The sequence below is a fragment of the Lepidochelys olivacea genome (genome assembly GCF_965140295.1).
Source record: "Lepidochelys olivacea isolate rLepOli2 genome assembly, chromosome: 6".
NCBI classification, from domain to species: Eukaryota; Metazoa; Chordata; order Testudines; family Cheloniidae; genus Lepidochelys; species Lepidochelys olivacea.
This window is the reverse complement of record NC_140416.1, coordinates 71,349,891-71,376,516: the sequence shown is the minus strand read 5'-3', so window position 1 is coordinate 71,376,516 and position 26,626 is coordinate 71,349,891. Positions and strand designations below refer to the sequence as shown.

Here is a 26,626-nt window from a genome sequence, read left to right as displayed (position 1 = left end):
GGCTGCAGGTTCTGGCTGGGGGTGCAGGCTCTGGGGTGGGGCTGGGGATGAGAGGTTTGGGGTGCAGGAGGGTGCTCTGGGCTCGGATTGAGGGGTTTTGAGAGTGGGAGGGGAATCAGGGCTGGGGCAGGGGGTTGAAGCATGGGGAGAGGCTCAGGGGATACAGGCTCTGAGTGGTGCTTACTTCAAGTGGCTCCCGGAAGCAGTGGCATGTCCCTTTTCCGGCTCCTATGCAGAGACGTGGCCAGGCAGCTCTGCACACTGCCCCATCCGCAGGCACTGCCCCTGCAGCTCCCATTGGAGCACGTAGGAGCCGGAGCGGGCCCATGCCGCGGATTCCGGGAGCTGCATGGTGTGGCCCTGACCCTGTGCCCCCACTGGAGCGCCAGAGCAGGGCTGAGCTGCGTGTTCCGGCCCCTGACCCAGCACCCGCAGGCCATAGTTTTCCCACCCCCGTACTAGAGTAGTGAGCACCATAGACACAAACCCGTGAGGAAATTAATAGTTGTGTATTCAATGCAGGGTTTGGATGGGGCACAGTAAATAAGGTCACACATGATTAAGATAAAATGAAATATTGATTATATGAGCACTGTCCATCCTATATACTGAGGCAGAAGTCCTGTGGGAAAAGAAATGTGTTCATGTAATTAAAGATGGTATCATAATGCATACAGCTTGGGTTAGGATTGGCAGTGCAAATTAAGGTTGTACAGGCAACCTTAATTTTGGCCTTTTCCAAACTTTTGAGTGTGTGACTTACAACCTTAACATTCTTTTAATATTTTTGTATGTATATATAATATATATATATATATATTAATTAGAATTGAGGATTATAGTGAAAAAATATTAGCCCACAGATTGATGGTTGAGACCCACAGTAGGATAAAATGCTCAAAGACATGGTTTTCTATCATAAATATACTATTTGAAAAATCCTGGGAGAGAGAACTACTGCTTCTCTTTCCTTCTTTTCCTTCCTTCCTTACCATCTCATGTTATCCTGCAGTATGGTACACATTAGAAGTTAACAGTAAAATTCTATGGCCCATGTTTTGAAGGAGGTAAGACTATTCACTATATCTTACTATAAATAACTTCCAACTTCTTCTGAAAGGTTCATTTGATTTTTCACCTCCCAAATTAAAACACTGTCAATTGTTTTATGGATGTTCTCATCATGTAAATGGGCCATCTTAAAAATAAAAGGGCTTTAGGTTTTTCATTATTTGATTTAGAAAACTGAGAGCTAGAAAAATTAATTGATGCAATGTTACGCATAATCACATTTTTTCTCAGAGGCAAGTCAAAACATTTGCTATATAAAAACATCTTGTAATTTTTTTCTGATCTATTTTGTTTCAAACATTGATAACATTTTTAGAAATGTATGTCAAAACTAAAATATAACAAATGTTTAATACTACAGATGCTTATATTTAACAGGTTGTCACCTACTTGGCTGGTTGTGGGCTTCAGAGCTGCCCTATGCTGGTAGCTAAAGGATATCCTGACATTGGATGGAATCCAATAGAGGGTGAACGTTACCTATCATTCTTAAGATTTGCTGTCTTTGTTAACAGTAAGTTTAAATCTTTGGCATCTTGATTATCTCAAGAGAGATTTTCTTAAATGTTTTAAGAAAACCTCATTTTTTACACATTTCTCTATCAGTAAGATCTAAATCTTTGAGTTATTTAAAGTATACTATCTCTTTACAAATGTTACTAGGGTATTCCTTCCTTTATGTAATTATAATCGTCTTCATAATTGTTATTTAACTATATTTTTTTCTTATATCACATCTTTCAATGCTCTTGCAAATTTTAGTTATTTAACAAAGTCTGGCAATACTTTCTTAAGGTAGGTAAATAAAATTATATGAACTTTAGTGGTGGGTAAACTGAGGTGCCGAGAGGTTAATGACTTATACTGTTCCAGGACACACAGCAATGTCTATACTTTAAATGCACAGTCCTGACTTCCAGCAACTGACCGCATTAATGTTACCACTATGAGAGTTACACGGATATGTCAAAGTGTAACTGTGCCACTTTGTGTTGCAAAATGCATAGTTATATTATATATCACAGTAAAATATTTTTGTGTGAGTTTAGTGTTTGTGAAAGATGCTGGATAAAGGTGATTGAAGAATTTAGTCTTCTCTTCTTCCTGTTGCCTGCCAATGTACCTTAATCCTGAAGTGAAAAAACAAACTCTAGAAGAGAAAAAGTAGTTCCTTCTCAATGTTCATTCATTTCTTGGCCCCTTGGCTGAGACTGCTGATGAGGCTCACAGATAGCAGTTGGCGCTTGAGAATATGTCTACACACTGCATGCTTCTTTAGGCAGCATGTAGTGTACATAAACATAGCTCCACCACCGCAGGTATGAAGAGCAGCATTGACTGGTGGAGGCCTGGCTTAGGTGAGTAAAGACATGCCCAAGTACACACCCTAATGGCTCTCCACTTGCCCAAGCTGTGCTTCCCATCTACACTGCTATTTTTTAGCAGTGTAGTGTCCCACTACTTCCTTGCTGATGGAGCCCTTCCTCGCTGGAGGGAAAGACTCAGGCAGTGGGAAAAGATGTTGTCAGCTCCCCATTGCTGGAGCCCTTCTCCTCAGCAGGGAAAGACTGCAGAAGAGGGGAAAGGCTCTGACAGGGAGGAGGCAATGGGGAAAGGCTCAGTCTTTTAAATGTCATGTAAGTATTCCTAACAAATTTTAAATGTTCATTAACTATACAATGGGAAGAAAGTCACTGATGAAAATCTGACAGTATAATTTTGTTGATCTTGTTTATTATAATATTAGATCACTAATCATACTAGTGAAAAGTTTGATGTAATGCACAAGAGGTTAAAATGAACAAAAAGGACCAGTTCAGTTGTAAGCACAATAATAGTTCAACATGCCAATTGTCCAAAATCTGGTTTTAGTGGCCATACCAAGTTGGGGCTGGGGGCAGTGCTAAAGCTTAAAAGGTTTGCTGATCACACTAATATCAGATTCAAACCTGGAGCCAAGTCTTGAAGTTTTTGTTCTGTCCTTACTCAGGCAAAATAACCATTGTTATAACTGGGAGCTTTGCCCAAATAAGCACTTCAAGGTTAACCTTCAGATATTAATAACAATGGTGTGATTTTTTTTTTAATTTCATCTCTTTATATGACAACCCATAAAGATGAAAAAGGAAATACTGAAGGCTAATTTCAATGTGCCTCAAAAGTACAAATAAATCTAGCCCCTGCTCCCCAGAAGTCCTCAAATAATCTAACTCCCCCAGCCTCACCATATAAAAATGACAAAAATATAAAATATATACAGTAAATACTATGTTCAAATCAAAAGAATTTAGAAAATAATATTTTTAGAATTCAGACATTAGTACAAAATACAAACTGAAACATTACAAGAAAAATTCCAAACCTTATTGAAATTAACAGCAAACAAATCCTAGAAGAGAGCCCTAAGCTAATGAAGAGTCAAACCAACAAAGTATAAAATGTATTAAATAAATTACTGGCCCCTTATAAGGATTTTCAGTTTTCAAGTGTTAGAGAAATGTTTCTCCACCTTTTTTTCATAATTTTTTTCATTACCTGGGAATAGAGTGATCCTTTTGTGAACCACTTACACTTGTAATCTCCCATCAACCTCAATTTGGCTACTGCTGTATGGGGCATAATTGAAAATATTCATTAATCATAACATAGTGATTCTCATTGGGGTGTAAATTCTGTGGAGCCAGCAAACCCTAGAACTTCAAAAATATTTTGAAAGTACCACATGCAGCTCAGGATCTACATATCTGACATAAGGTTAGAGACCTCAGTTTTAATGCTATATGCTGTGTTGTAGTTCTGTAACTGTGAAATAGTGGAAGCGTTTATTCTTCTTTGAGTTCTTTTTTCCGCAAAATATTAAATATTTTCACTTTTACTTTGTCATGTGTATCATAAGCAGTATCACTTTATCCTGTGTTCATAGCCAATATCCGATTTGCATATCTCCTTCCTATAGCATCTCACTGTATTATTTCTCATCACATTGTCTTTTTGCTGTGGAAGTTTTGTCCTGGATATTGAATGTACACTTGAAGCTAGCATCATCAATTCTAACTCCTAGAGGGAACCAATAGTTAGAACTGTAGCGTGAGTGAGGACTTCTGGGTTCTATCTTTGCCTCTGCCACTGACCCACTCAGTGATTTGGAGCACTTAACCACTCAACCCCCAAGTGTACCATGTTACCTACCTGTAAAATGGGTAAAATAATACTTACCTCATAGAGGTGTTGTGAAGTTGAATTAATAGTTGTAAATTTCTTTGTTATACCCAAATGAAAGGCTTTATATAAAGACAAATTTCCACTGATACTACGAACAAAGGTGTAATGCAAGATATTGGGAAAATATGTTCTAACTATAAGCATAATTAAGCACTGGAATAGACTTCCAAGGTAGGCTGTGGATTTCCCATCATTGGAGGTTTTTAAGAACAGGTTTGACAAACCCCTATCAGGGATTGTCCAAGTATACTTGGTCCTGCACTAGCATGGAGGAAGAACTAGATGACTTCTCAAGGCCCCTTTTGAGCACCTTCAGGTTCCAGTGACAGTGAGAGTTGCAGGTACTCGGCACGTCTGTAAATCAGACCATTAATCATCTTCTGCCTGAATTTCTCATCTATAAAATAGGGATAATACTATTTTACTACCTCAGAGGGGTGTTGCAAAGATAAATTAAGAAATATTTGAGTTACTGAGATACAAGCATCATAGAAATGCCTATAAATACATTAGATTTAATACTGGGCTAAAGTATTGCCTGGTGTAAGCTGATGCAACTCCCACGGAGATCTCCAAGCCAAATTCATCATTGAGTTAGACTGTGGCATAGGTTACAGTGGGCTCTAAGAAGTTAAGTAGTAAAGCTTGCACCAATTTGGTATGCAGTGGTCATACAACACAAGTAAAACTTACATGCTAAGGGGGCCAACAATTGCAACCTGCGAGAAATTGTAAAAAAATATTTAGACCTAATTAATTCTGGGTGTAATTTCGTTGAATTTAGTGGGCTACACTAGGGATGAATTTGGTCTCCCTGTTTTGAGATAGAGCTTTCCTTTCCACACACCTCTAACTTATAGTCATATGTAAATTTCTTTGACTTTCACAAACCCACTTTCACCTCCAGTTTAAGTAAGTAGTATAAACCCCACATGTTTCACCACAAATTCTCTACCCTAGGAAATATCACTTAACAGGGGGAGAAACAGGGCATTATCCACCAAAGGAGGTGGATGAAGCATTATCACTTCTCTCATTCAAGAACAGGTTAGATAGATGTTCAGGAGATAAACTATTCAGGCAAAACTGTGTCAGTAGTTTTCTTTTAATAAAATTGTAACGTAATTTTATTCGCATTTGGAGTCTGATTTTGCAACAGGTATGCATACAATCCCACACACCCTCCCCACGGACTCCATACATGCAAGGCTGCAGGAACATCAGGTGTTTGGTGTGCAGTTAGATATTAGAAAGTGTTCTGAATAAAAATGTCTAAGGGTATTAGTTTTGTTGAGTCATTGAAATGTCCATGGAAAGTGTTGCTTGTATTACGTTCACTATGTAATTCAGCTTTACAAAAGTATTTGCTTAACCATTCCAACTAAATCAAACCAAATTTTTTAATGTAAATGCCTGTATGCAAAACTAGATGATGTTATAAAATGAAAGCAGGCAGAATCTATTCCAAGGCAGAGTTATAACTGTGATTTAAAGTAGGATGAGGCATGGTGTGAAATACTTAATCTGAGCTATAGTATGCGTTATATGTAGAAATTGAGAAGGATTCTATTTAAAGCCTTCATATAGCAAGCAAAACATATTTATTCCTACCTAAACATATATTGAAAATAATTTGAGATACTTTTTTACTGCAGTTAAATTACCGTGTCTAGAGGGCAGATGTATCAATCCTTGGAGATTTGACATTCCTTAGTCAAGCTGAGAAGATTTAGTTGCTGGATCACAACAGATATTCTTTGTGCTAGAACATAGATGATACAATATTTAGCAACAATCTCCATTTCTGTTGGACCACTGAAATAATATCACTTTCTTTCATAAAAAACACTGGCCATTTAGAACAATTAATCTTTTAGTTGGGGGGGAATGCACTGAGTTTTATACAATCTGAATGTGAGGGAGCCTGTTAAGTTAGTATTTATTCTTATATCAGTGCTTCATTGTCCCCTGTAGTACATTTTCTAAAGCTTTAAATGAATGCTTCCAGGGACTGGTAATCAGGAATTTAAATGTTATGATTGATCCAGGTCACCAGTTGGAATATTGGCCCTGGTTGGCAATGAACAGAAAATTCTTCTTTGAGTGATTGCACATATGCATTTCATTCTTGGTGTATGTGCGCCCCATGCACAGTAGTCAGAAATTTTTATTTCAGTGATACCCATCAGGGTGGCTTGAGCACCTTCTGCTGTCGCACACCACTAAACTTCAAAATAAAGGACCCAGCTGCCCCAGAGCCCCCTCAGTCCCTTCTTACCACCTGTGATAGTTTTTGGAATTTCATGGTTTGCCTTAGCAAATGCTCTTGTGAATAGTTATCTCGTTTTATAGTTGCTTAGTACTTAGTAAGTGTTAGTTTACTTTTAGTGTTCTTTTTCAGTCCCCAGATCTGGGGTTTCTGTTTCTTGGTACTGAGGGATGCCTTGGTCACCATGCTTCAAGTCCTGTGTCTTTTGTTCTGGGCCAATGCCCGACAGTGACAGGCACGCAAACTGCTTGAAATGCTTGGGGAAGCTCATATTCAGAATCACTGCCAGATTTGCAAGAACTTTAAGCCAAAGACTAAAGACAGAGAAGCCAGGCTGAAGTTTTTGCTCCTGGAAGCAGCCCTGAGACTTCCGTCAGAGCCTAGCTGTCCTGATTCGGCATCAAGTGGTTTGGGATTGGTTAGTAGTGTGCCTTTTATGCTGCCTGAGATTTGGCACCACTTGCCCTCTCCAGTGCCCAAGAAGAGGCATGAGACCTATGGACAGATCACTGAGAAAGCAAAGCTGCTGGCAACCAAATCCTCTAAGCATGGGGATAAGAGTAGAGTACAGCCAAAATCCAAGCATTCCTCTTCTCAGGTAGTGTTGAAACCAGCACCATTGGCTCCAGCACTGAGGCAGGCACTGTTGAGTCTGGGGCCTGAAGAGGTGCCCTCTCCATTTTTGACCACAATAACTTGAGCCCATCTTGGTACTGACCATGCTGGAGGCATTTGCAGCAGTTAGAGATCTGCTGAGTCTGTCGGTACCTGTGTCCCTGGTGGTGCAGGAAACCACGTTCCTGGTACTGGCAGACAGAGGTGCGCCAGTACCGCAGCAACCTCCTTGGCCTCAGACTTTATGTCCCCATTGGTACCATGCAATGTTCGCTGCTTTACAATCTTTACTGACTCGGCACCATTCTCCAGCATAACTGGGAGCCTCCCCCGCCACACCCGACCTTGGTCAGCAGAGAGTGATTCGTCCTTCTCTGAATTGGAGATTGGTTCCTATGTTTCCCAGCCTCAGAGCCAGTCATGCTACTCCCCACCTAGGTGTTATTACCTGGGGTTGCCTTGAGATCCTCAAGCTGCAATGGCCAAGAGTTACTGGGGCCCACCACCCTTCCGATGGTTCTTTTGGAATCTGAAGATTCCCCACAGTTTCCAAGTCATACATAGGGCATTCCTGCTCTGTCTCCTCAGAGAGGCACAAGGAGTCTACTCACCAGACACTGCCTGTTCCTGAGTCCGGTTCTGGGCCCGGTGGTGAGCAGGAAGTGGTGGTTCAAGAGAAGTCTACTGGACAGCTTATGGAGGAGGGGCAGCCTCAACCTGTGCTGACTTCATTGTCCTCCTCCCCTGATGAGGCAGTTTCCGCATGAGCCATCTCATCCCCTTCTGATGATTATAGAGCTCACTTACTCAATGTGTGTGAAGGTGTTCACTGTGTCCAACCTCAGCCTTCATTGACATTGGTGACAAATGCATCTGTTCTGAGTTCGGGTGCTCATCTGGGTCCCCTCAGAGTTTATGGTCCTCACAAGACATGTCTCTACACATCAATGTCAGGGAGCTAAGGGTTATTCGCTAGTATGCCAGTTTTTCCAATCTCAGGTCCAGGGGAAAAGCCTGTTTGTTCTCAGAGACAACACAGCAACAATGTTTTACCTCAACAGGCAAGGAGGAGCCTGCTCTTCCCCACTTTGTCAAGAGTCCATTCACCTCTGGAACTTTTGCTCTGTCAGTTAAATCAATCTTGAAACCTCTTACCTTCCAGGGGTGCAGAGTGAGCTTGCAGACCATCTAAGCAGATTGTTTACAAATCACCACGAGTGGTCTTTCTGCCTGGATGTAGCCAGGTGCATTTTCCAGCAGTGAGGGAATCCCCAGATAGATCTATTCACAACCAAAACTAACAGAAAATGCCATCAGTTTTGTTCCATACAAGGTTGCAGTTCGGGTTCCGTCACAGACACTTTCCTACTACCCTGGCCGAACAATTCTGCTATGCTTTTCCTCCAATTCCACTCCTGCACAGAGAGTTGCTAAAGATCAAGTGGGACCATGCCTGAGTTATACTAATAGCCACAGCATTGCCCTAGGAGCACTGGTTCTCCACTCTCATGGATCTATCGGAGAGGCTCTGATTTCTTTCTGATTTCTGATCAGGTTCTTAAAACAAGAACTTTATTATAAAGAAAAAAGTAAAAGCAGCACCTCTGTAAAATCAGGCTGGAAGGTAATTTTACAGGGTGATAAAAAGATTTAAAACACAGAGGATTCCCCTCTGGGCTCAACTTCAAAGTTACAAAAACAGGAATAAACCTCCTGCAAAGAATAGGGAAAATTCACAAGCTAAAACAAAAGATAATCTAATGCATTTCCTTGCTTTACTTACAATTTTTGTAATCCTAGATGCTCATTTCAGGTATGTTTTTAGGAGATGTTTTTTCCTGCCGTGGTCTCTCTCTGTCTGAGAGAGAACTAACAAGGAGAGCACAAACAAAACCTCTTCCCCCCCCCCCACCCGCCAGATTTGAAAGTATCTTCTTTCCTTGTTGGTCCTTTTGGTCAGGTGCCAACCAGGTTATTTGAGCTTCTTAACCCCTTACAGGTAAAATGATTCTGTACCTCTGGCCAGGAGGGATTTTATGTTACTGCACATATAAAAGTTGTTACCCTTCCCTTTATATTTATGACAGCCCTCATCCAAGATTTCTCTCTAAAGTGATTTCTAACTTCCATATTAACCACTTGATTTACTTTCCTAAAATAGAGATAAGCAATGCCTGCACACCCTAGATGTTAGAAGGGCTTTGGTGTTCTACATAGAACTAAACAGTACCATTTGTCAGCCTAAATATTTGTGGTCATGGCAGATGGGATGAAAGATTTCCCGATCTCTTCACAAAGAATTTCATCATGGATAGCCTCTTGTGTTCATGTATGTTATGTCCTGACTGGCATTTCTGCATCAAGCAGAGTAACTGCTCATTTGACAAGATCTCAAGTGGCTTCGACTGCATTTCTTGTGCATGCCCCTATCCAGGAAATTTGTAGAGAGGCTACCTGATCTTCAGTCCACACCTCTGCATCCCATTATGCCATCACTCAGTACTCTAGAAACTGCTAAATTTGAACGAGTTGTACTTCAGTCTGTGTGCACATCGATTCCTATACCACCACCTGGTTTATAGCTTGTGAGTTGCCAAGTGTGGAATGCTCATGCGCAATCACTCAAGAAAAAATAGTTACTAAACTTCCATAACTGTACTTCGAGATGTGTTACACATGTTCAATCCATGACCCACCCGTCTACTTCTGTGCATTGGGGTTGTCCAGCAAAAAGGAACTGAGGGGACTCTGGGATGGCTGGGCCCTTTATACTTGGATGCATTGGCAGTACCATCCTGGCAGTACCACTGAAGGAAAAGTTTCCAATGACTTGCAGGCTGCACTCATGCCAAGAGTGGAATGAACATGTGCAACACATCTCAAAGAACAGCAATTACAGAAGGTTAGTAGCCATTTTTGTTACCTTCTAGTGATGGTTTAATTATTTATGTGAAATGAGTTCTCAGTCCATTTCCTGCATGGACACTTCAGAAGCTACTATCACAGTTGCTGCCTTTGTTGGCCGTTTCAGAAGAGAGGAAAAAGACAGAAGTAATCATGGAAATGAATTCCCCTGGCAACCCTAGAAATCAATCTTCTAAGTTAAAGTTGTTGAACTTTGGCCAAAGCAGTTTGCAGGCGTTTACACTGTCATTCCCTATATACTAACTGCTCTTTGATTAAGTAGAAGATTTATCTCTGGTGCTGTAAATTTAGCATTTTTTCCTTCTAAAAAAAAGTTTGTTTTTCTTTCTCTCTCTATTATTTTATGTACTGTAAAATTTAGGGAAAAATCCAAACTGTTCATAAATTAGTGATTGCCTTTCAGAAGAAGTATATTGGCTTTTATATAAGAGGCTAACGTGTCCTGTTGGTCTTTAGGTGAAAGTGTTGAGGAAAATGCTAGTGTTGTTGTCAAGCTCCTTATTCGACGCCCAGAATGCTTTGGGCCAGCTCTTAGAGGAGAAGGAGGAAATGGTTTGCTGGCAGCTATGCAAGGAGCTATTAAGATCTCAGAGAACCCAACTCTTGACCTTCCATCTCAGTGCTATAAAAGAGAAGTGTAAGTAAATGTATATGCTCTTTTGGCAAATGCTGATGTTTCATTAGCTGAATTATTAATCTTGTATACTACAGTAGTACCTAATAACTAACCATGTTTGCCCCATTGTGCTAGGCACTGTATAGACACAGAGCAGCAGACAGTCCGTACCTCAAAGAGTTTACAGTGTAAATTGATAAGACAGACAGAGGGGGGACGGGGAAGGATAACACACAAGCAGAGCGAACAGGGTGACAACAGTAAACTTCATGTTAGCTCCATGATTGCTTTTTAGGCTGGGTTTAGTTAGGAGGGGATCAGCTAAATAGAAGGAAAAGTGAAGGGAGAGAGGACATGGAAGGGAAAGAAGGCGTAGGGGACAGGGCAGGGAAGAGTAGGGTAGAGGAGCAGGTGTGGTGTGAAATTGAGGTGAAGAGATTATGAGAGTTGTGGGGAACAAGAGGGTTGGAGCACACACAGAGAGCCAATGAGCACCGACCTCAGAAGTCCCGTCAAAATTGTACAACATTCTCTGGCTGTCTGAAGGTCCCTGCTTTAGCTGCTTCTGCTCTGACCTGGAGTTTCTGACGGGTTCCTCCCTGCAGTTTTTCCCCTGAAGCCACATGGCAGGAGGAAAGAAAGGTCTTAGTGCCCAAGAGTGGTGGAGGTGATGTCTCCTCTGCACAGTTCTTGGATGAGGGGAAGGGTGACCCCAGCTGGCCCTATTTTACCCCCTACCCCAGCCAAGATTCAATAAAATCTATGTATTATTGAATACTTTACACAGAAGAAATGTTTTTGCTTCTGGAATTCTGAAAGAAAAGATTAAGGCTGAGGTTTTCAAAGCAGATCAACAGATTGAAAGATACTTGTCTAAATCCCCTAATGTGCTTTGAAAATCTCAGCGTGAGAAATGTCTTGAAGTTTGTCCTTCCATTTTTCTAAAGCAATTGGACATATTTTTCTAAACCACACTGTAGAGTACATTTTTGAATTGGTCATTGTCACAGAATCCTCCTGTCAGCAGACTCCTGTCTATGACCACACTCACATTTCCATGCAGTGCAGTAGTTTTTTGACTTTACACATCAATTAAAAGTTGATAACTCTGCTTTGATGGTAGACAGCATCCTAAAAACATAACTGAAGAGTAAACAATTATTATCCTTTGAGTGTTTATTCATGTCCATTCTACATTAGGGATATGTGCTTGCCTCAGCAGTATCTATAGGGGACCGGCTCTGGCACCCTCTGGAGTGGTGCCCGCATGGCCCAGTATAAGGGGCGCTGTCGGCTTACCCACCCTCGGTTTCTTCCTGCCGTCAGTGACAGTGCTGGAACATCTGCTTCTTCAGCTAGTGTTGTCTCGTTCTCTGTTTGTTCAAACTCTGTAGAACTTGTAGTATACTTGTAGGTAATTGTTGTTACAGTTAGTTACCTGTAGTAATAGTTCTTGAAGTTCTCGTAGTCCCGAACGAGACTCAGCCAGGGGATGGGGCATGCCCCAGTGCCCAGGCTTTAAGCCCTGTGATTGCTGCAAATGGCCTGTGCCCCTCAGCAATCCTCAGACCAGCTGCCTAAGGTGCTTAGGTGAGAGGCACATGAGCAACAAGTGTCGGATCTGCAAGTCCTTCAAACCTAGGACAAAGAAGGAGTGCCATATCCATCTGAAAGCGCTCTTAATGGAGTCAGCACTCACTCTGGCATTGGAGCAGCAGTCCGACTCCACACTGAGCACTGTGGCCTCTGTACCCTCTGTACACAGTGCTCCGCCAGTGCCGTCCACAGCCTGGCACCGGTCTCCCTTCACGGCTCCTGTCAAGAAGGTCCCAGAGATCCCGACCAAGACTCCCGTCTCGCTCGGGACAGGTCGGCTTCAGGACGCAGCAACTGGCACCAGTCAGACAAGAGCCACTGCTTCACTAGATCCTGGTCGCCTGCTACTGACCGCTCTGCTTATAGCTCCAGCACAGAGCGAGGTTCCCTGACTGTGGGACAAGCCCCGGTACCAGAGATGCTGCCTACATCATCAGCACTGAAACCTGTCCCATGGCCCCAAGTGCAGTGGCTGGGGCCATGGTACCCATGGAACCCTTGGGGGTTCAGCCAACCTCCCCAGGCTGCCCGGTTGGTGTCGGGAGCCTCAGAGAGGCCAGAGGCCTCGGTATCCTGTCCCTCTCCAGTGCTCGAGGCTTCGGGGGGGTAAGACCCCAGAGGTCCAGGAGGACCATGGGGAGTAAGCTACTGGACCACCAATGAACGTTGAGGTTCCCGTGGCACCAGCCAGATGTTGCCAGACAAGGCTATCATGAGGCCCCCTCACCTAGTTCCTCAGGATGACGCCAAAACATACCAGGAACTTTTGAAGAGGGTTGCTTCCAACCTGGGACTTCAGGCAGAGGAATTGAAAGAGCCCTCGGACTCTCTGTTTGATGTGCTCTGCTCCTCGGCTCCTGACAGGGTGGCTCTACTCCTTCATGAAGGGGTTTCCAAAATCACTAATGCCCTGTGGCAGACCCCCTCTTCCGTGTCCCCTATCTCTAAGAGGATTGAACGCAAGTACTTTGTGCCAACCAAAGGGCGTGAGTGCTTATACTCCCACCCAGACCCCAATTCCCTTGTGGTTGAGGTGGTTAGCCACAAGGAGAGGCTAAGACAACCATGCCAGGCTTCAGATGCGGCCCAGACAGCAGTGGCTGGGGATCGTTTATTCCCAGTCCCGAGACCCCCTGGAAAAGATCATTACCATTCCCCAGGTGATACTTACCTCAGTGCGATGGTGGACTGATCACAGGACAGTCCTGGAGTTGGTTCCGTTTGACAACTCCATTGAGTTGGTGTCGGATGCCTTGGACCTCAGCTCGGGGACACATCTCGACGACCTCCAGATACAGGATGTGGTAACCGGAGGAGGCAAAGTTGAACATAAACATCAAAGAGCTCAGAGTGGTCTGGCTGGCATGTGGACTCTTCCTACCCCTCCTGTCAGGCAAGTGGTATGAGTCCTGCCTGACAATAGAGCCTCGATGTTCTACATTAACAGGCAGGGGGGAGCATGCTTGTTGGCTCTCTGTCAGGAGGCGCTTCTGCATCAGCCACAAAATCCACCCAGCAGCTTGTCACCTTCCCAGCATCAAGAATACACTGGCAGACCAGCTCAGCAGGGACTTCTCCTCTCACCACAAGTGGTCACTCTGCCTGGAGCTAGCCTGCATGATCTTCCAAAGGTGGGGGACTCCCCAAGGTGACCTATTTGCCACCACACAGAACAGGAAGAGCCATTGCTTCTGTTCTCGGTAAGGTCTGAGCAGGGGATCCCTCTCCGATGCCTTCCTCCTGTCATGGTTGGGGGGGCCTGATGTATGCGTTCCCACCAATTCTGCTCATCAGCAAGCTACTGACAAAGATCAAGAGAGACAAGGCACAGGTTATCGTGATCGCCCCGGTGTGGCCTTGCCAGCACTGGTTTGGCACACACATGAACCTTACAGCAGCCCCTCCCTGTCCCTTGCCCAACCGACTGGACCTGCAGTCACAGGACCATGGTTGGCTCTTGCACCCCAGCCTCACATCCCTCCACCTCTTGGCATGGATGCTGTGTGGCTGAACCCGGAGGAGCAGGCCTGTTTGGAGGAGGTCCAACAGGTCCTCAAGGGACATAGGAAGCCCTCAACCAGACTGAGTTACCTGGCCAAGTGGACAAGGCTTTCCCACTGGGCATCCGGGTATGGTGTCTCTTCCTCCTGAGCATCCGAGCGTGGTATCTCTCATTCCATTACAATCTGTCTTAGATTACCTGCTTCATTTGAGGAACCAGGGCCTTGCACATACTTCTGTTAGAGTGCATCTCACAGCCATCTCTGCTTTGCACCCATCGATTCAAGGACAGACTGCATTTTCCCATTACATGACGGTCAGATTCTTGAGAGGTCTCAAGAGACTCTTCCCACAGGTGCGGGCTCCTGTCCCCAGTGGGATCTTAACTTGGTCCACTCTAGGCTCACAGGCCTGTCCTTTGAGCCGCTGGGCTCCTGCTCCCTTTTCCACCTGTCATGGAAGGTCATGTTCCTGGTGGCAGTGATATCGGCAAGACGAGTCTCTGAGGTTAGAGCCTTGACCTCAGAACCACCGTACATGGTCTTCTACAAAGACAAGGTTCAGCTGCGACCCCACCCAGCCTTCCTGCTGAAGGTGTTGTCCACCTTCCATATGAACCAGGAAATCTTCCTCCCAGTGTTCTGTCCCAAACCACACAAGAGCAGCGAAGAGAGGTGTCTTCACGCGCTGGACTTCCAAAGGACCTTGGCTTTTTACTTAGAGCTTATCAAGCCTTTCCAAAAATCATCTCAACTCTCCATTGCTACAGCGGATAGGATGAAGGGCTTTCCAGTGTCCTCACAGAGGATTTCCAACTGGATCACCTCGTGCATAAGGACCTGTTATGACCAAGTGAGAGTTCTGCCACCACCGATTGTAAGAGCCCACTCAACTAGAGCTCAGGCGTCTTCGGCGGCCTTCCTGGCTCACATCCCTCCCTATCCAGGACATCTGTAGAGCCACGACGTGGTCCTTTCTTCACACGTTCACAGCTTACTATGCCATCACTCAGCAGGCCAGGGATGGTGCTGGGTTCGGCAGAGCTGTGCTGCAATCAACACATCCATGAACTCCTACCCACCTCCAGGGATACTGCTTGGGAGTCACCTAATGTGGAATGGACATGAGCAAGCACTTGAAGAAGAAAAGAGTGTTACCTTTTCCATAACTGTTGTTCTTTGAAATGTGTTGCTCATGTCCATTCCACAACCCACCCTCCTTCCTGACTGTCAGAGTTTCCGGCAAGAAGGAACTGAGGGTAGGGGGAGCCGGTGGCGCCACTCCAGAGGGTGCCAAAGCCAGTCCCCTATGGATACTGCTGAGGGAAAAACTTACAGCACCAGTGCATGTGGCGAGCACAGACACCTAATGTGGAATGGACATGAGCAACACATCTCAAAGAACACCAGTTACGGAAAAGGTAACTGTCTTTTTCAAAGAGAAATTGGACCTATCACTTATCTTAATATGTATAGGACCTAAATTAGGGCAAATAATTCTCTGTATGGGTGCACAGCAAACTTGAGAACCCAATACATGTTTTAGATACATAAGTATTAGTATGAACTTCCAGATGTGGAACAGGCTACGTAATATATAATTGGACTTTTCATACAAAATGTACACAGGGAACATGCTGCAGTTAATGAAAAATAATTTTTAAACAGAAAACACAAAAGACTTTTCCTTCCTATTCTGGGCTAACTTATAAAATAAAGACTACAATAAAACCTGAATAAAAAGTGAATAATAAATGTATTTCTTAGTGTAGAAGAAATTAACCTGTGACCAGACACAAGAAATAGGTCAATAAACACTGCTTTCAGTCAGCTGGCGCTTCAGTCTAAAGTTTTACACAGTCACCCCTATAATGAAGAATCCAACCTTATTTTAGGCTATCCTATGGCAGCCAAAATATTCTCATGTTTTTGGTGCCTTTTCAGCAGTGTTGAAGAAGAAGAGGAGGAAGAGATTGTGCACATGGGCAATGCAATCATGTCCTTTTATTCAGCTCTGATAGACTTGCTTGGACGCTGTGCACCAGAAATGCATGTAAGTGGTTTTGCTCCCTTGCTCAGAAATAAAAGTAAAAGGAGTTGGGTAAAATATACAAGCTGCAAATATTTCTATCCATTCAAGTGACACCATACTAAGTACACATTATATAAAGTAAACTATACTTATTGCTAACACTGTTATTACGTGAGCCCAAGATTTTGGATATTAGCATATGTGTTGGACTAATAAAGAAATTACAGTATTTCCCTTGACTTATATTATGAGCATAAGTATAAAACTTCTCATCTAGGCAGCTTAACTCAGATGAAGTATAAGAGTTTTGTTTGTTTGTTTGAAGGACCTGCTTTTATACAGTGTTTTATACCTGGATTAGTTATGCTGCAATGAAATTACATTAATTGCCTAGGGTCATGTATTGAGTAAGTAGTCTGGAACCCAAGGACCTTTATTATTATATCTGTATGACAACAACGTGTAGAAATCCCGACTAAGACTGGGGCACAAAGCTGAGAGGTAGTTGCTGCCCTGAAATATTTAATTAGGCAAGAGACAAGTGGTGGAAGAGGGCATAGAGAAACACAGAGGTGAAGTGATTCATCCAAGTTCAGTCAGCATGTCAGTATCAGAGTTGTGAAATAGAACCCAGGACCAAAATCCAGGTTCCATTGAAGTCAATGGGAGTTTTGCCGTTGACTTCAGAGAGATTAGGATTTCACTTTACAGGTCTTATAGTGCAGTGCCCTATCAACTAGGCAGCACTGCCTCCTCAAATATGATACGTCAGTTGGTGATGCTGATGCCTTATAAGTAGGATAGAAAAGAAATCATAGATGCTCTGACCATTCTTCTTGATCTCTAATGATTTGATTAAATGTAAATATAAAGAGTTGAAAATAAAATGTGAGTCTTCAGGATAGAAATAGAATGTAGGAGAAATTAAAAAACCCGTAACTTCCACTCTTAAGGAATAGAGTTAATTATTCTTTGATAAAAACAAACTTTGCAAGGTACTGACAAGTGAACTGCCCACTTGCTAGTTCATTTTACCACATTAGTTTTATTGTCCTGTTGCATACTTTGCAGGAGCTGCTAATGTAAACCGATGATTATGTGGCTACTCACATAAAGATTAGCTTGTCTGTATTTAATTCATCACACAGCAATGAATAATTTGCAAAACTGTACTGATATTGATGCTGGATAGGAATCATCTCTATGGTAGGGAAAAGATGGTATATTTGTAAATGAATGTATATTACATTGTAAGTTTTGTCATAGAAAGCGCCATAAATAAGTTCAGATTTATTTTTTTAATTCTTCTTTTTCATTTGCTCATAACTTTCTCAGCCATTTCTTAGAACATATAACTTCCCCTGTGTGATCTTAGACCAAAGATAACTGTTTTGAAAAATCTGAGGAAAATCAGTTTGGGTGTTTTGAATAGTCTAAATATCTAACCTAAACACAAAATAAGTTCACATAAATAAACGTTCCGGGGAAGATTTTCACAGGCACGTAGGGCAAGTGGGCACTATCATTGGAAGTTTATAGTAATTATGCCCCGAATCAGTTGCACATATACAAAATGGGAAATGACTACCAAGGAAGGAGTACTGTGGAAAGGGATCTGGGGGGATCATAGTGGATCACAAGCGAAATATGAGTGGACAGTATAACAGTGTTGCAAAAAAAGAAACAGCATTCTGGGATATATAAGCAGGAGTGTTCTAAACAAGATTTGAAAAGTAATTCTTCCACTCTACTCTGTGTTGATTAGGCTTCAACTGGAGTATTGTGTCCAGTTCTGGGCACCACATTTCAGGAAGGCTGTGGACAAATCAGAGAAAGTCCATAGAAGAGTAACAAAAATGATTAAAGCTCTAGATTTGTTGCTCTGGTACCCAAGTTAGTGAGATAAAAGTTAGCTTTGGTATGTCTACCTGAACCCTGTGATTTCAGTGTAGTCATAGCCTAAGTGTGTTTTCAGAAATCTGTTACATCCCATTTAAATTGGGACAGGCAAGAAGGGTGGAATGATTGAAAACTGGAACCTCCCTTTTATATACTCTGTTTGTTTGTTTGTTTGTTTGTTTTTGTGGGGGGGATTTGCAGTGATTTACAAAGCAAACAAAACCCTTAGCATTAATATTTCAATCAATTAGGTTTTGTCAATGTTTTTCTGATGTCCCTTCAATTAACTAAATGTCGTCTTTTATATGTATGATTGTGTTTCAACAGCTTATCCAAACTGGGAAAGGAGAAGCTATTCGAATCAGGTCAATTCTTCGTTCTCTTGTGCCAACAGAAGATTTGGTTGGGATTATAAGTATACCACTAAAGCTATCAACAGTTAACAAAGGTAACTTCAATTTATCATTGTGCAGACTTTTCAAAAGTGTTTAAATAGATATACAAAAGTTTTTTTGTTGCTATAGTTTCTATGGACTTTGGGCTAAATTAAACCCTGGTGTGAGTGCATCTTCACCTAAATCAGTGGAGTTGCGCCCACATGCACTAGGGGAGCCCTTGGCTACATTGTTTGGCCATTCCAGAAGAAAGACAAGAAGCAATTATTTCATTAATTCATAGAAAATATCTGGGAGCACCTATCAACAAATTGTACAGTGCAGGTTGTCATCCTTTCCTTAATCAATGCCAAATAATCGCCATGCCCTCCCACACAGGAGGTAAAAGGGGCCTATAAAAAACAGCAAGAATGCCTTTATATGTCTTATACTGGGGCTGTGACTTTACAAACATATTCTGATTGCCTTTTACAATTTCTAACCAATCTTTCTGCATTGTCTAACTGTCTCTATCTCTTTCTCCATAATAGTTCTTTATTGTTAAGAAAATTGCTTTATACATGTTGATTGCTTAGAACAAGAGACAAGGCAATTTTACTGTGGACACAAGTATGCATGCTAGGCCATTGAACTTACTGGTGTTGCAGCTGCCTAGTTCATTGATGAATTAGATCCTATAATTTTATTGTCTTCTATTATACATTAGAATTTTTTAGAAGATTTGAAAAAAAAAAGTTGTTAGGAGATTTTGAGCTGAGCTGCATTTTTTGTGTGAAATAGAAATTAAATATTTAAAAATTTTTTTAGATGGTACAGTCAACGAGCCAGACATGTCTGCAAGTTTCTGTCCTGACCATAAAGCACCCATGGTGCTGTTTTTGGACCGTGTCTATGGTATTAAGGACCAAAGCTTCCTCCTCCACCTACTGGAGGTTGGATTTTTACAAGACTTAAGAGCATCTGCCTCTCTGGATACAGTAAGTATTTTGTTAGTGAGAATTAGGAACATTGGTTAAGGATACTGGCTACATCAGAGTTACAAAACATAACTTTTTAGTTAGTATTGCATAAAAAGGAAAAGTAATAAATAAGCCTTCTCACAATGTTCACTAATATCAGCAAGCAATAATAATGCAATTACAGATTTATAAACATACAGTACATATGTTTGATCAAAAATGTTCAGAACTAGCATTAGGGGAGGAAAAAGCCCCAAAGAAATATAGTATAAAGAGCTTATAAGGTAACAAAAAAGCTAGAAATTTCAATACAAGAATATGTTAAAAAATAAATTGCAGTTAGTATGAATATGCTTAATTGTTTCAGTTAGAAAGCTCTCGGACAGCATCCACAATACTGAAAATTCATATAATAGGATCTGAAGGGATTAGGAACTTAAAGAATATGAAAAATGTGGCAAACTGGGCCAGACCACCTTCAGATGCATAGGAACTCTGCTCACATATCTGAGAAAATAATTTATCCTTTTTCCTTTAAGGACACTGTTAGTTTGGGACAGGGGAGGGGCAAGAAATCTGTTTTCTATGAAAAACTAGAGAAATGCTCATGTTTTTTCTCAGGTTCCCAGAATTACTTTGACTCCTTATGCAGGTGCTGGAGGCACTCTGCATAAGAGTCAAATTCACAGCACAGAATGTTAAATCTACACTGATGAAGAAGAAGAAGCAGTGATGATTGACTGAGGTTACAAAACAGGATTGGTCAGCCTTTCTTTACTCAGCTGCCAAATTCTCCTGTGCAAATCTTCTTCAACTTCACCAAAGCGTCCTTTGTGCGTCAGTCATATTAGATGCCTCAGTTTTTCAGTTTCATAATCTGGTCACCAACCACCATCACAATTAATCTTCTTATTCTAACTATCCAAATTTCTTAGGTTTTCAATTGGGCCTGGACATATTATGATGAGAAACATTCTCATGAGCTTTCTGGTACTTCCTGTAACCATTCAGTCCAGGAATACTATGAATCCAATTCCTTTGATTCTCTCAAAAGATCAGTCTCTGAACCTTTACGTTAATAAGAACTCTTTTCTTTACAGAAACAGGCATCTATTTGTTTTCAGTTTGGACTATCATAGAAGAGAGATTATATTTCCCATGGAGATGCTGCTTTTTTATTCTTTGTTTTTTGTTACTTTGCTTAATCTAAATACACATGATCTTTGCCAAAAGGCCAAAAAGTGATACTTAATCTAAAATAAAAGTAATTTAAACTATTGTATATAGTTCTTCTTTGTGCATAGAAGTCATAATACCCATATCTAATAGTCATCTTTCTGACACATTATGTACTGCCACACATTAAGAGCCTCATTCTCCACTGTCTTATAACTAACTTGGTCATTTACATCAATACAAAATGAGTGTAAAATAGATGTAACAATTACGACTAGTGTGAGTGGAGAGTTATGATTTGGTAGCAAATTATACCTGTGGTACACAACTTCAAGGCAGCTGAGAATCAGGTCCAACAAATGGAGTAGAACATAGGGTGAGACTGTAAGATTAGAATGTAGTGATTTAACTCAGTATTTCTAAATATCTATGTTGAAATCAGATCCTTAACATTGTTTTCAACTGTTGTTAAGAACAATATGTTGTTGAGAATATGAAACACTGTCACTGACACAATTAACTTCCATTGGTGTCATTACTTTTCTTCCACTGAGACTGTCTTTTAGAGTTGATATGATCTGAGGAACTGAATGAGATAATGCAATACTCAGTCTGTAGATCATTAATTTGTTAACATGCATAATGAACATAATGTAAAGATTTATTTCTGTATCCCTATAAGCAACTATAACTGTGGAGGGAAGAGAATGGTAAGATGCACATAAAAGCCCAGAATTGCCATTATGTTCATGGATAATTTTTCTTACAGTTCACCCAGTTAGTCTAATAAAGACTGATTAAGAATAGTAAAAACTAATTAAGACTATCAGGACATGGCCTACTCAGAGAGAGAGAGAGAGAGAAAGAGAGAGTGAGTCTAGATCTGCATTTATATATCTACTAGTTTATAATGCATTAAATAGTTTTTGTTATGGCTATATTAAGGGTTAAACTGATTATAAGACTTCTCCCACCCTTGAAACATAAATGTAAACATTTTCTCTGCTTTCTCCTTACCATTATTAGTCTTTCCAGCAACAGTAAAAGCATAAGGCAATATTTTTCTTGCAATACAAATACATACCTGGGGTGAAATCCTAGGCCCATTGAAGTCAATGGCAAAACTCCCAACTTCAGTAGTAGTTGGGGTCAGGATTTTACACTTTACAATTTTTTTAAATAATAATTGAAACCTCCAGAAATGTGAGTGTGGTATAAAAGAAAAATATTAGTGAATGATTTAAAAATTCTAAAACTGAAAACACTTATTTAACTTATTGGTATAATTGAATAAAGTAATGAGCTAACTGGAGCATAGAGGGAAAAGTATGGGTTCAAGAACAAGCTGAAAAACTTCAAAATCTTGGTAGTTTCTGTTAATACATATGTGTAATTGAAACAGTGTGTAGAGTTTGATAGTAAATCCAAGTGTATAACTACAAGTAATGATAGTATTACAATAATTAAAATAGCAGAGCTCTTGACATTGTTAAATTTCTGATGTAGTTCTGTCTCATATGTTAATAACAATGCCTGGATAGCTGACTCTTGTTGGGTAATTAATAACAATTACAAGAATTTCCTGCTTGTATAATTAGGGACCTTATTTTGCTAGCTTTTCCTCATATAAATAATCCTTACATGAGTAGACCTCTTGACTTCAATAGGACTGTTCATTTGAGTAAGGATCAAGTGAGGGCTGAAGGATTGCCCTGTAACTGAGGCTCCATATCAGTAAGTCAGAATGTAACCAGTATCAAAAAGAGGTAAGAAAAACAAAGTAAAAATACTCAAGGCCCATCATCTTAACATTTTTAATATTCAGATAATGGTAGCTACTGTGTTGGACTGAAATGCATATTTTCCCATTTGTGGATGGATTTAGAAAGGTAAAATTCAACTTACAGGAAAGCTTTGGTTCATACATGCACCTGTACCATATGTTGCATTTAGCTTTTCAGAAAAATAATTATAGTCTTAAAAGTTAAAGCTTTTTTTTAACTAGGGACACATTTCTTAATACCATATGGTTTTAGTTTTAAAAGTTTTCTTTCCAGCCTAAGACTACAAAAGCCTTGAAGGGCTGATAAGAATTTTCCAGCAATGCACTGACTCGTATCAGTAGTGGAGTGGAAGTTATGCTGCAACTGAAATCCAGCAGCTTGCCATAGGATGTGTGCTAACCAGCAGAAACGGCTATTCATATTTTTCTTTGAATTGCATTCTTTTGGTGAGCACAGGGTAGGAAAAATATTTTGCAATTTCATAAAAGATTCAAATTCTTTTGGCCCCATTACAGTCCTAGGCACCTTTGTGTAATTCCATATATACATACAGCATATCCCAAATTAACAGTCCATAGAATCATAGAATATCAGGGTTGGAAGGGACCTCAGGAGGTCATCTAGTCCAACCCCCTGCTCAAAGCAGGACCAATCCACATTTTTTACCCCAGATCCCTAAATGTCCCCTCAAGGTTTGAGCTCACAACGCTGGGTTTAGCAGGCCAATGCTCAAACCACTGAGCTAGTTCACTTTCAGGGAATTTATTAAAATCTATATTTATAGACAAAAGTCTTTCCTTTCTAAAGAAGTTCAAAGTAATCTATATACATGCTTAAATAGAGTATAAGTGCATATGTATTTCTTTGTAATAAACTACATTGATATGTAGTATAGTGTGTGTGTGTATATATATATATATAATTAAAGTTATATACATGTAAACTGCTTTTTAAGTCATGCTTAAAATTGCAGTATGAGCTAAAACATAAGGAGAAAAGAAACTGAATGTCAGTCCTAAATTTCTGTCTTGAGTAGTCTTGATCTATGTAATTTAATCTAATCTAAAGGTGTCCATGGTGTCTAGGATAAATGTAGTATCTAAGGCCATGTCTACACTAGCAAGCATACAGCTGCACAGCTGTATGAATGCAGCTGCACCGCTGTAAGTTCACTTGTGTAGCCGCGCTGTGCTGATGACATAATTAAACCATCTCCAATGAGCGGCGGTAGCTATGTCAGTGAGAGAGCATCTCCCACCGACTTGGCTCTGTGCACACAAGTTCTTATGCCAGCAAAATTAATGTAGCTCAGGGGATGTTTTTTCACATCCCTGAGCAACATAAATTTTGCCAACATAAGGGGTAGTGTAGACCTGGTGTTAGATCTGAGGCTACATGTATCATGTTACATACTTTGGACTGCCATTTATGACCTCAGCAGGTCAAGTATGGAGTGCCTTTATTTTGTTTTTGTTAGTGTCACTGTCTTACCTAATATTACATTCAAGTAAAGTTAAGGTTAAAAGCTATATTTCTGGGTCTAAATTCTATCATTGACAACCTTTAGAAAACCCTAAAACACCATGGGGAGTGAAAGATAACATTTTAATGCCCCAAAATCAGGGCATTAAAAGCTACACTGCAAACTCTCCACAACAAGAACTATAGAGGATTGTTCTTAGGTTCGGTCCAGGGCTTAGTGGATGTGAACTGCACACAATCCTCTTGATAGTGCAACGGCCATTACTTGTACACCCCCAGAGATTATCTATGCTTCTGACAGGTGTTACCTGTGCAGGGAGCCACCACTGGCCAGAGTACAGGCAGACATTAACACTGTTCTCCAGCATAAATGTGTGCCTGTTCGGAGGCTGTTTCAGTGATGAGCCCTATTTCTTTTCCCTGATTTTTAGTATTTCGTAAACACTCTAAGATGGAGTTTTCTCAAACTGACAGACAGTAATACACTTGAAGAATATTTTAGGCATTAAAATTGCCCAACATACTAAACTGATAAATTCACAATTTAAATACAATTGGTATCTAGACACTTTTGGAAATATATCATGGTGTTTATTTCAGAGCATTCTTACTTTACAATATGTAATTCCAGATGGGATTGACAATTATATGCTACTTTTATACAGGTATCCCTGAGCACCACAGAGGCAGCTCTTGCACTAAATAGATATATTTGCTCATCTGTGCTTCCATTACTAACAAGATGTGCTCCCCTCTTTTCCGGAACGGAGCATTATGCCTCTCTGATTGATTCAACACTTCACACAATATATAGACTATCCAAGGGACGGTCCCTTACAAAAGCACAAAGAGATACTATTGAAGAATGCTTGCTTGCTATATGCCAGTGAGTATGATACACATCTGTAAATTGCTTTCTTTTGTACTAGGTATTGAACTGAGCGTATACATTGTAATACAGTAATTTTCTTCTCTTTGTACCATATAGAATGGGAATGTAGTTTATTGTGAAATGCAGTAAATTATCTGAAAGTAAGATAAAAATATTCTTAAGAAAGAAAAGATTAAACAGTTGGTTTTATACTTTTGAATCATGCTGCACACATGATTTGGCTTTGCTACAAACCACAGGGTTGTACAGAATAACTTAACTTTTTTATTATTATTTTGTTTTAAACCAAACCATTATTTAGCAGAAATATCTTCATAATTCTAATCAGACGTGATTTTTAAAAAAAAAAATATTGGCTATGTAGCCTTGGTTATTCCCATTTATTCCTAGAGCTTCCTGGGCTCAAATATCATGAAATCTAAGTTTGATTCAGAAGTAATTTCTGCATTGTTCCTCCAGGTCCCCAAACCTTGGTCTTTGGGCACAGCTAGGGCTTCCTGCTCATTTGATTGTGGATGAAGCTTCTCAAACTAGCTTGAATTGTGTATATTCAGGCTTTGTCTAGTACAATATAAAAATTGCCTTGATTCAATTAAAGTACATTTGTCAATATTAAATCCACTCACTTTTTCTCTTGTATTTTTAAGGTGGTTGTACTACATGACAGCAAACATATATCTCCCAATCTCAGAATCTGACCTTACTAGCAAAAATTAAAGTCAATGGTTCTAATATTTGGAAAATATAGTGCCAGTGGAGATCTCAAGAATGGTATATTTTCAGAACCACTGCCGCTTACGGTCTCAAATGCAGTGGAAATGTCACATTTCCATATCAAGAGATGAGAGGCAGAAAACTGGGATCCCACATGAGGAACTTTGCTAACCCTATACAACACAGAGCCTAGTCCTCACTCACCACTAAAACTAGTGGGAAAATTTGTGATATTTCAAAATATCACTAAAAATGATGAGGGGATGGGAAATTATACCACCTTTTCATTAACAATTTTCCTATTTTTTTAACCAGCTTTGATCTCCATATTGGAACATGGAAGGGGGAGTTACATGCATAGTTTGGCAATAGCACTTGATTCATGCTGTACATGGATCCACAAAGCTAAAACTCTGAGGAGGGGTGAGAATCAGCAGGCCACATTTCTTTTCCCCAGGACCATTAGTAGAAGCTTATCTGTGCACTATGTACTTAAATGTAGGGGCTATGAAGTTTGCTCCTCATCCCTGTGATTTTTAAGGTACATTTTCCTGAGCTAATAGCCTGTTTCCTCAGGCTGTGAATTGATTTCTAAGATTTGGTCCATTGAAATTAAAGATGAAAAAGATATGTTAGATAATTTAGGCAATCTCCCTTCCAGTTTACGTTTGTTTCCGATAATTATAACACATTCCCCGGAGCAGTTTCAATCCATATGGCTTCCACCACTTTCACTGGAAAACTATTTCATATCCCTGTAGTCTCATACCTCACTCTTCTATTCATTTAGTTTAGCTTTTCCACTGTAACCAGTTGCACCCCCCTTGAAGTACTCTGAAAAATCCAGCTCTGTCTTTCGTGCTAGATTATGGCCAGACCCTACATAGCGCATAAGAGAGGGAGGGAGGAAGTAATATATCTTTCCACATTATATTCTCCCATGCATGGACCAAGCACAGTGAGATCCCCTGTTTTACTG

General features: G+C 40.7%; 1 protein-coding gene across 1 annotated transcript in view; it reads left to right on the top strand.

Annotated features, from left to right (window-relative positions):
* RYR3 (ryanodine receptor 3) overlaps window positions 1-26,626 on the top strand; it is a gene marked incomplete at its 5' end in the record, with an annotated part of 579,989 nt that overhangs the window by 336,735 nt on the left and 216,628 nt on the right. Inside the window, 6 exons of the mRNA XM_084631721.1 lie at window positions 1,450-1,585; window positions 10,559-10,739; window positions 16,259-16,367; window positions 18,573-18,693; window positions 19,448-19,617; window positions 24,707-24,927. Coding sequence (XP_084487847.1) covers window positions 1,450-1,585; window positions 10,559-10,739; window positions 16,259-16,367; window positions 18,573-18,693; window positions 19,448-19,617; window positions 24,707-24,927 — 938 coding nt within the window. The remainder of the gene's footprint in view (window positions 1-1,449; window positions 1,586-10,558; window positions 10,740-16,258; window positions 16,368-18,572; window positions 18,694-19,447; window positions 19,618-24,706; window positions 24,928-26,626) is intronic.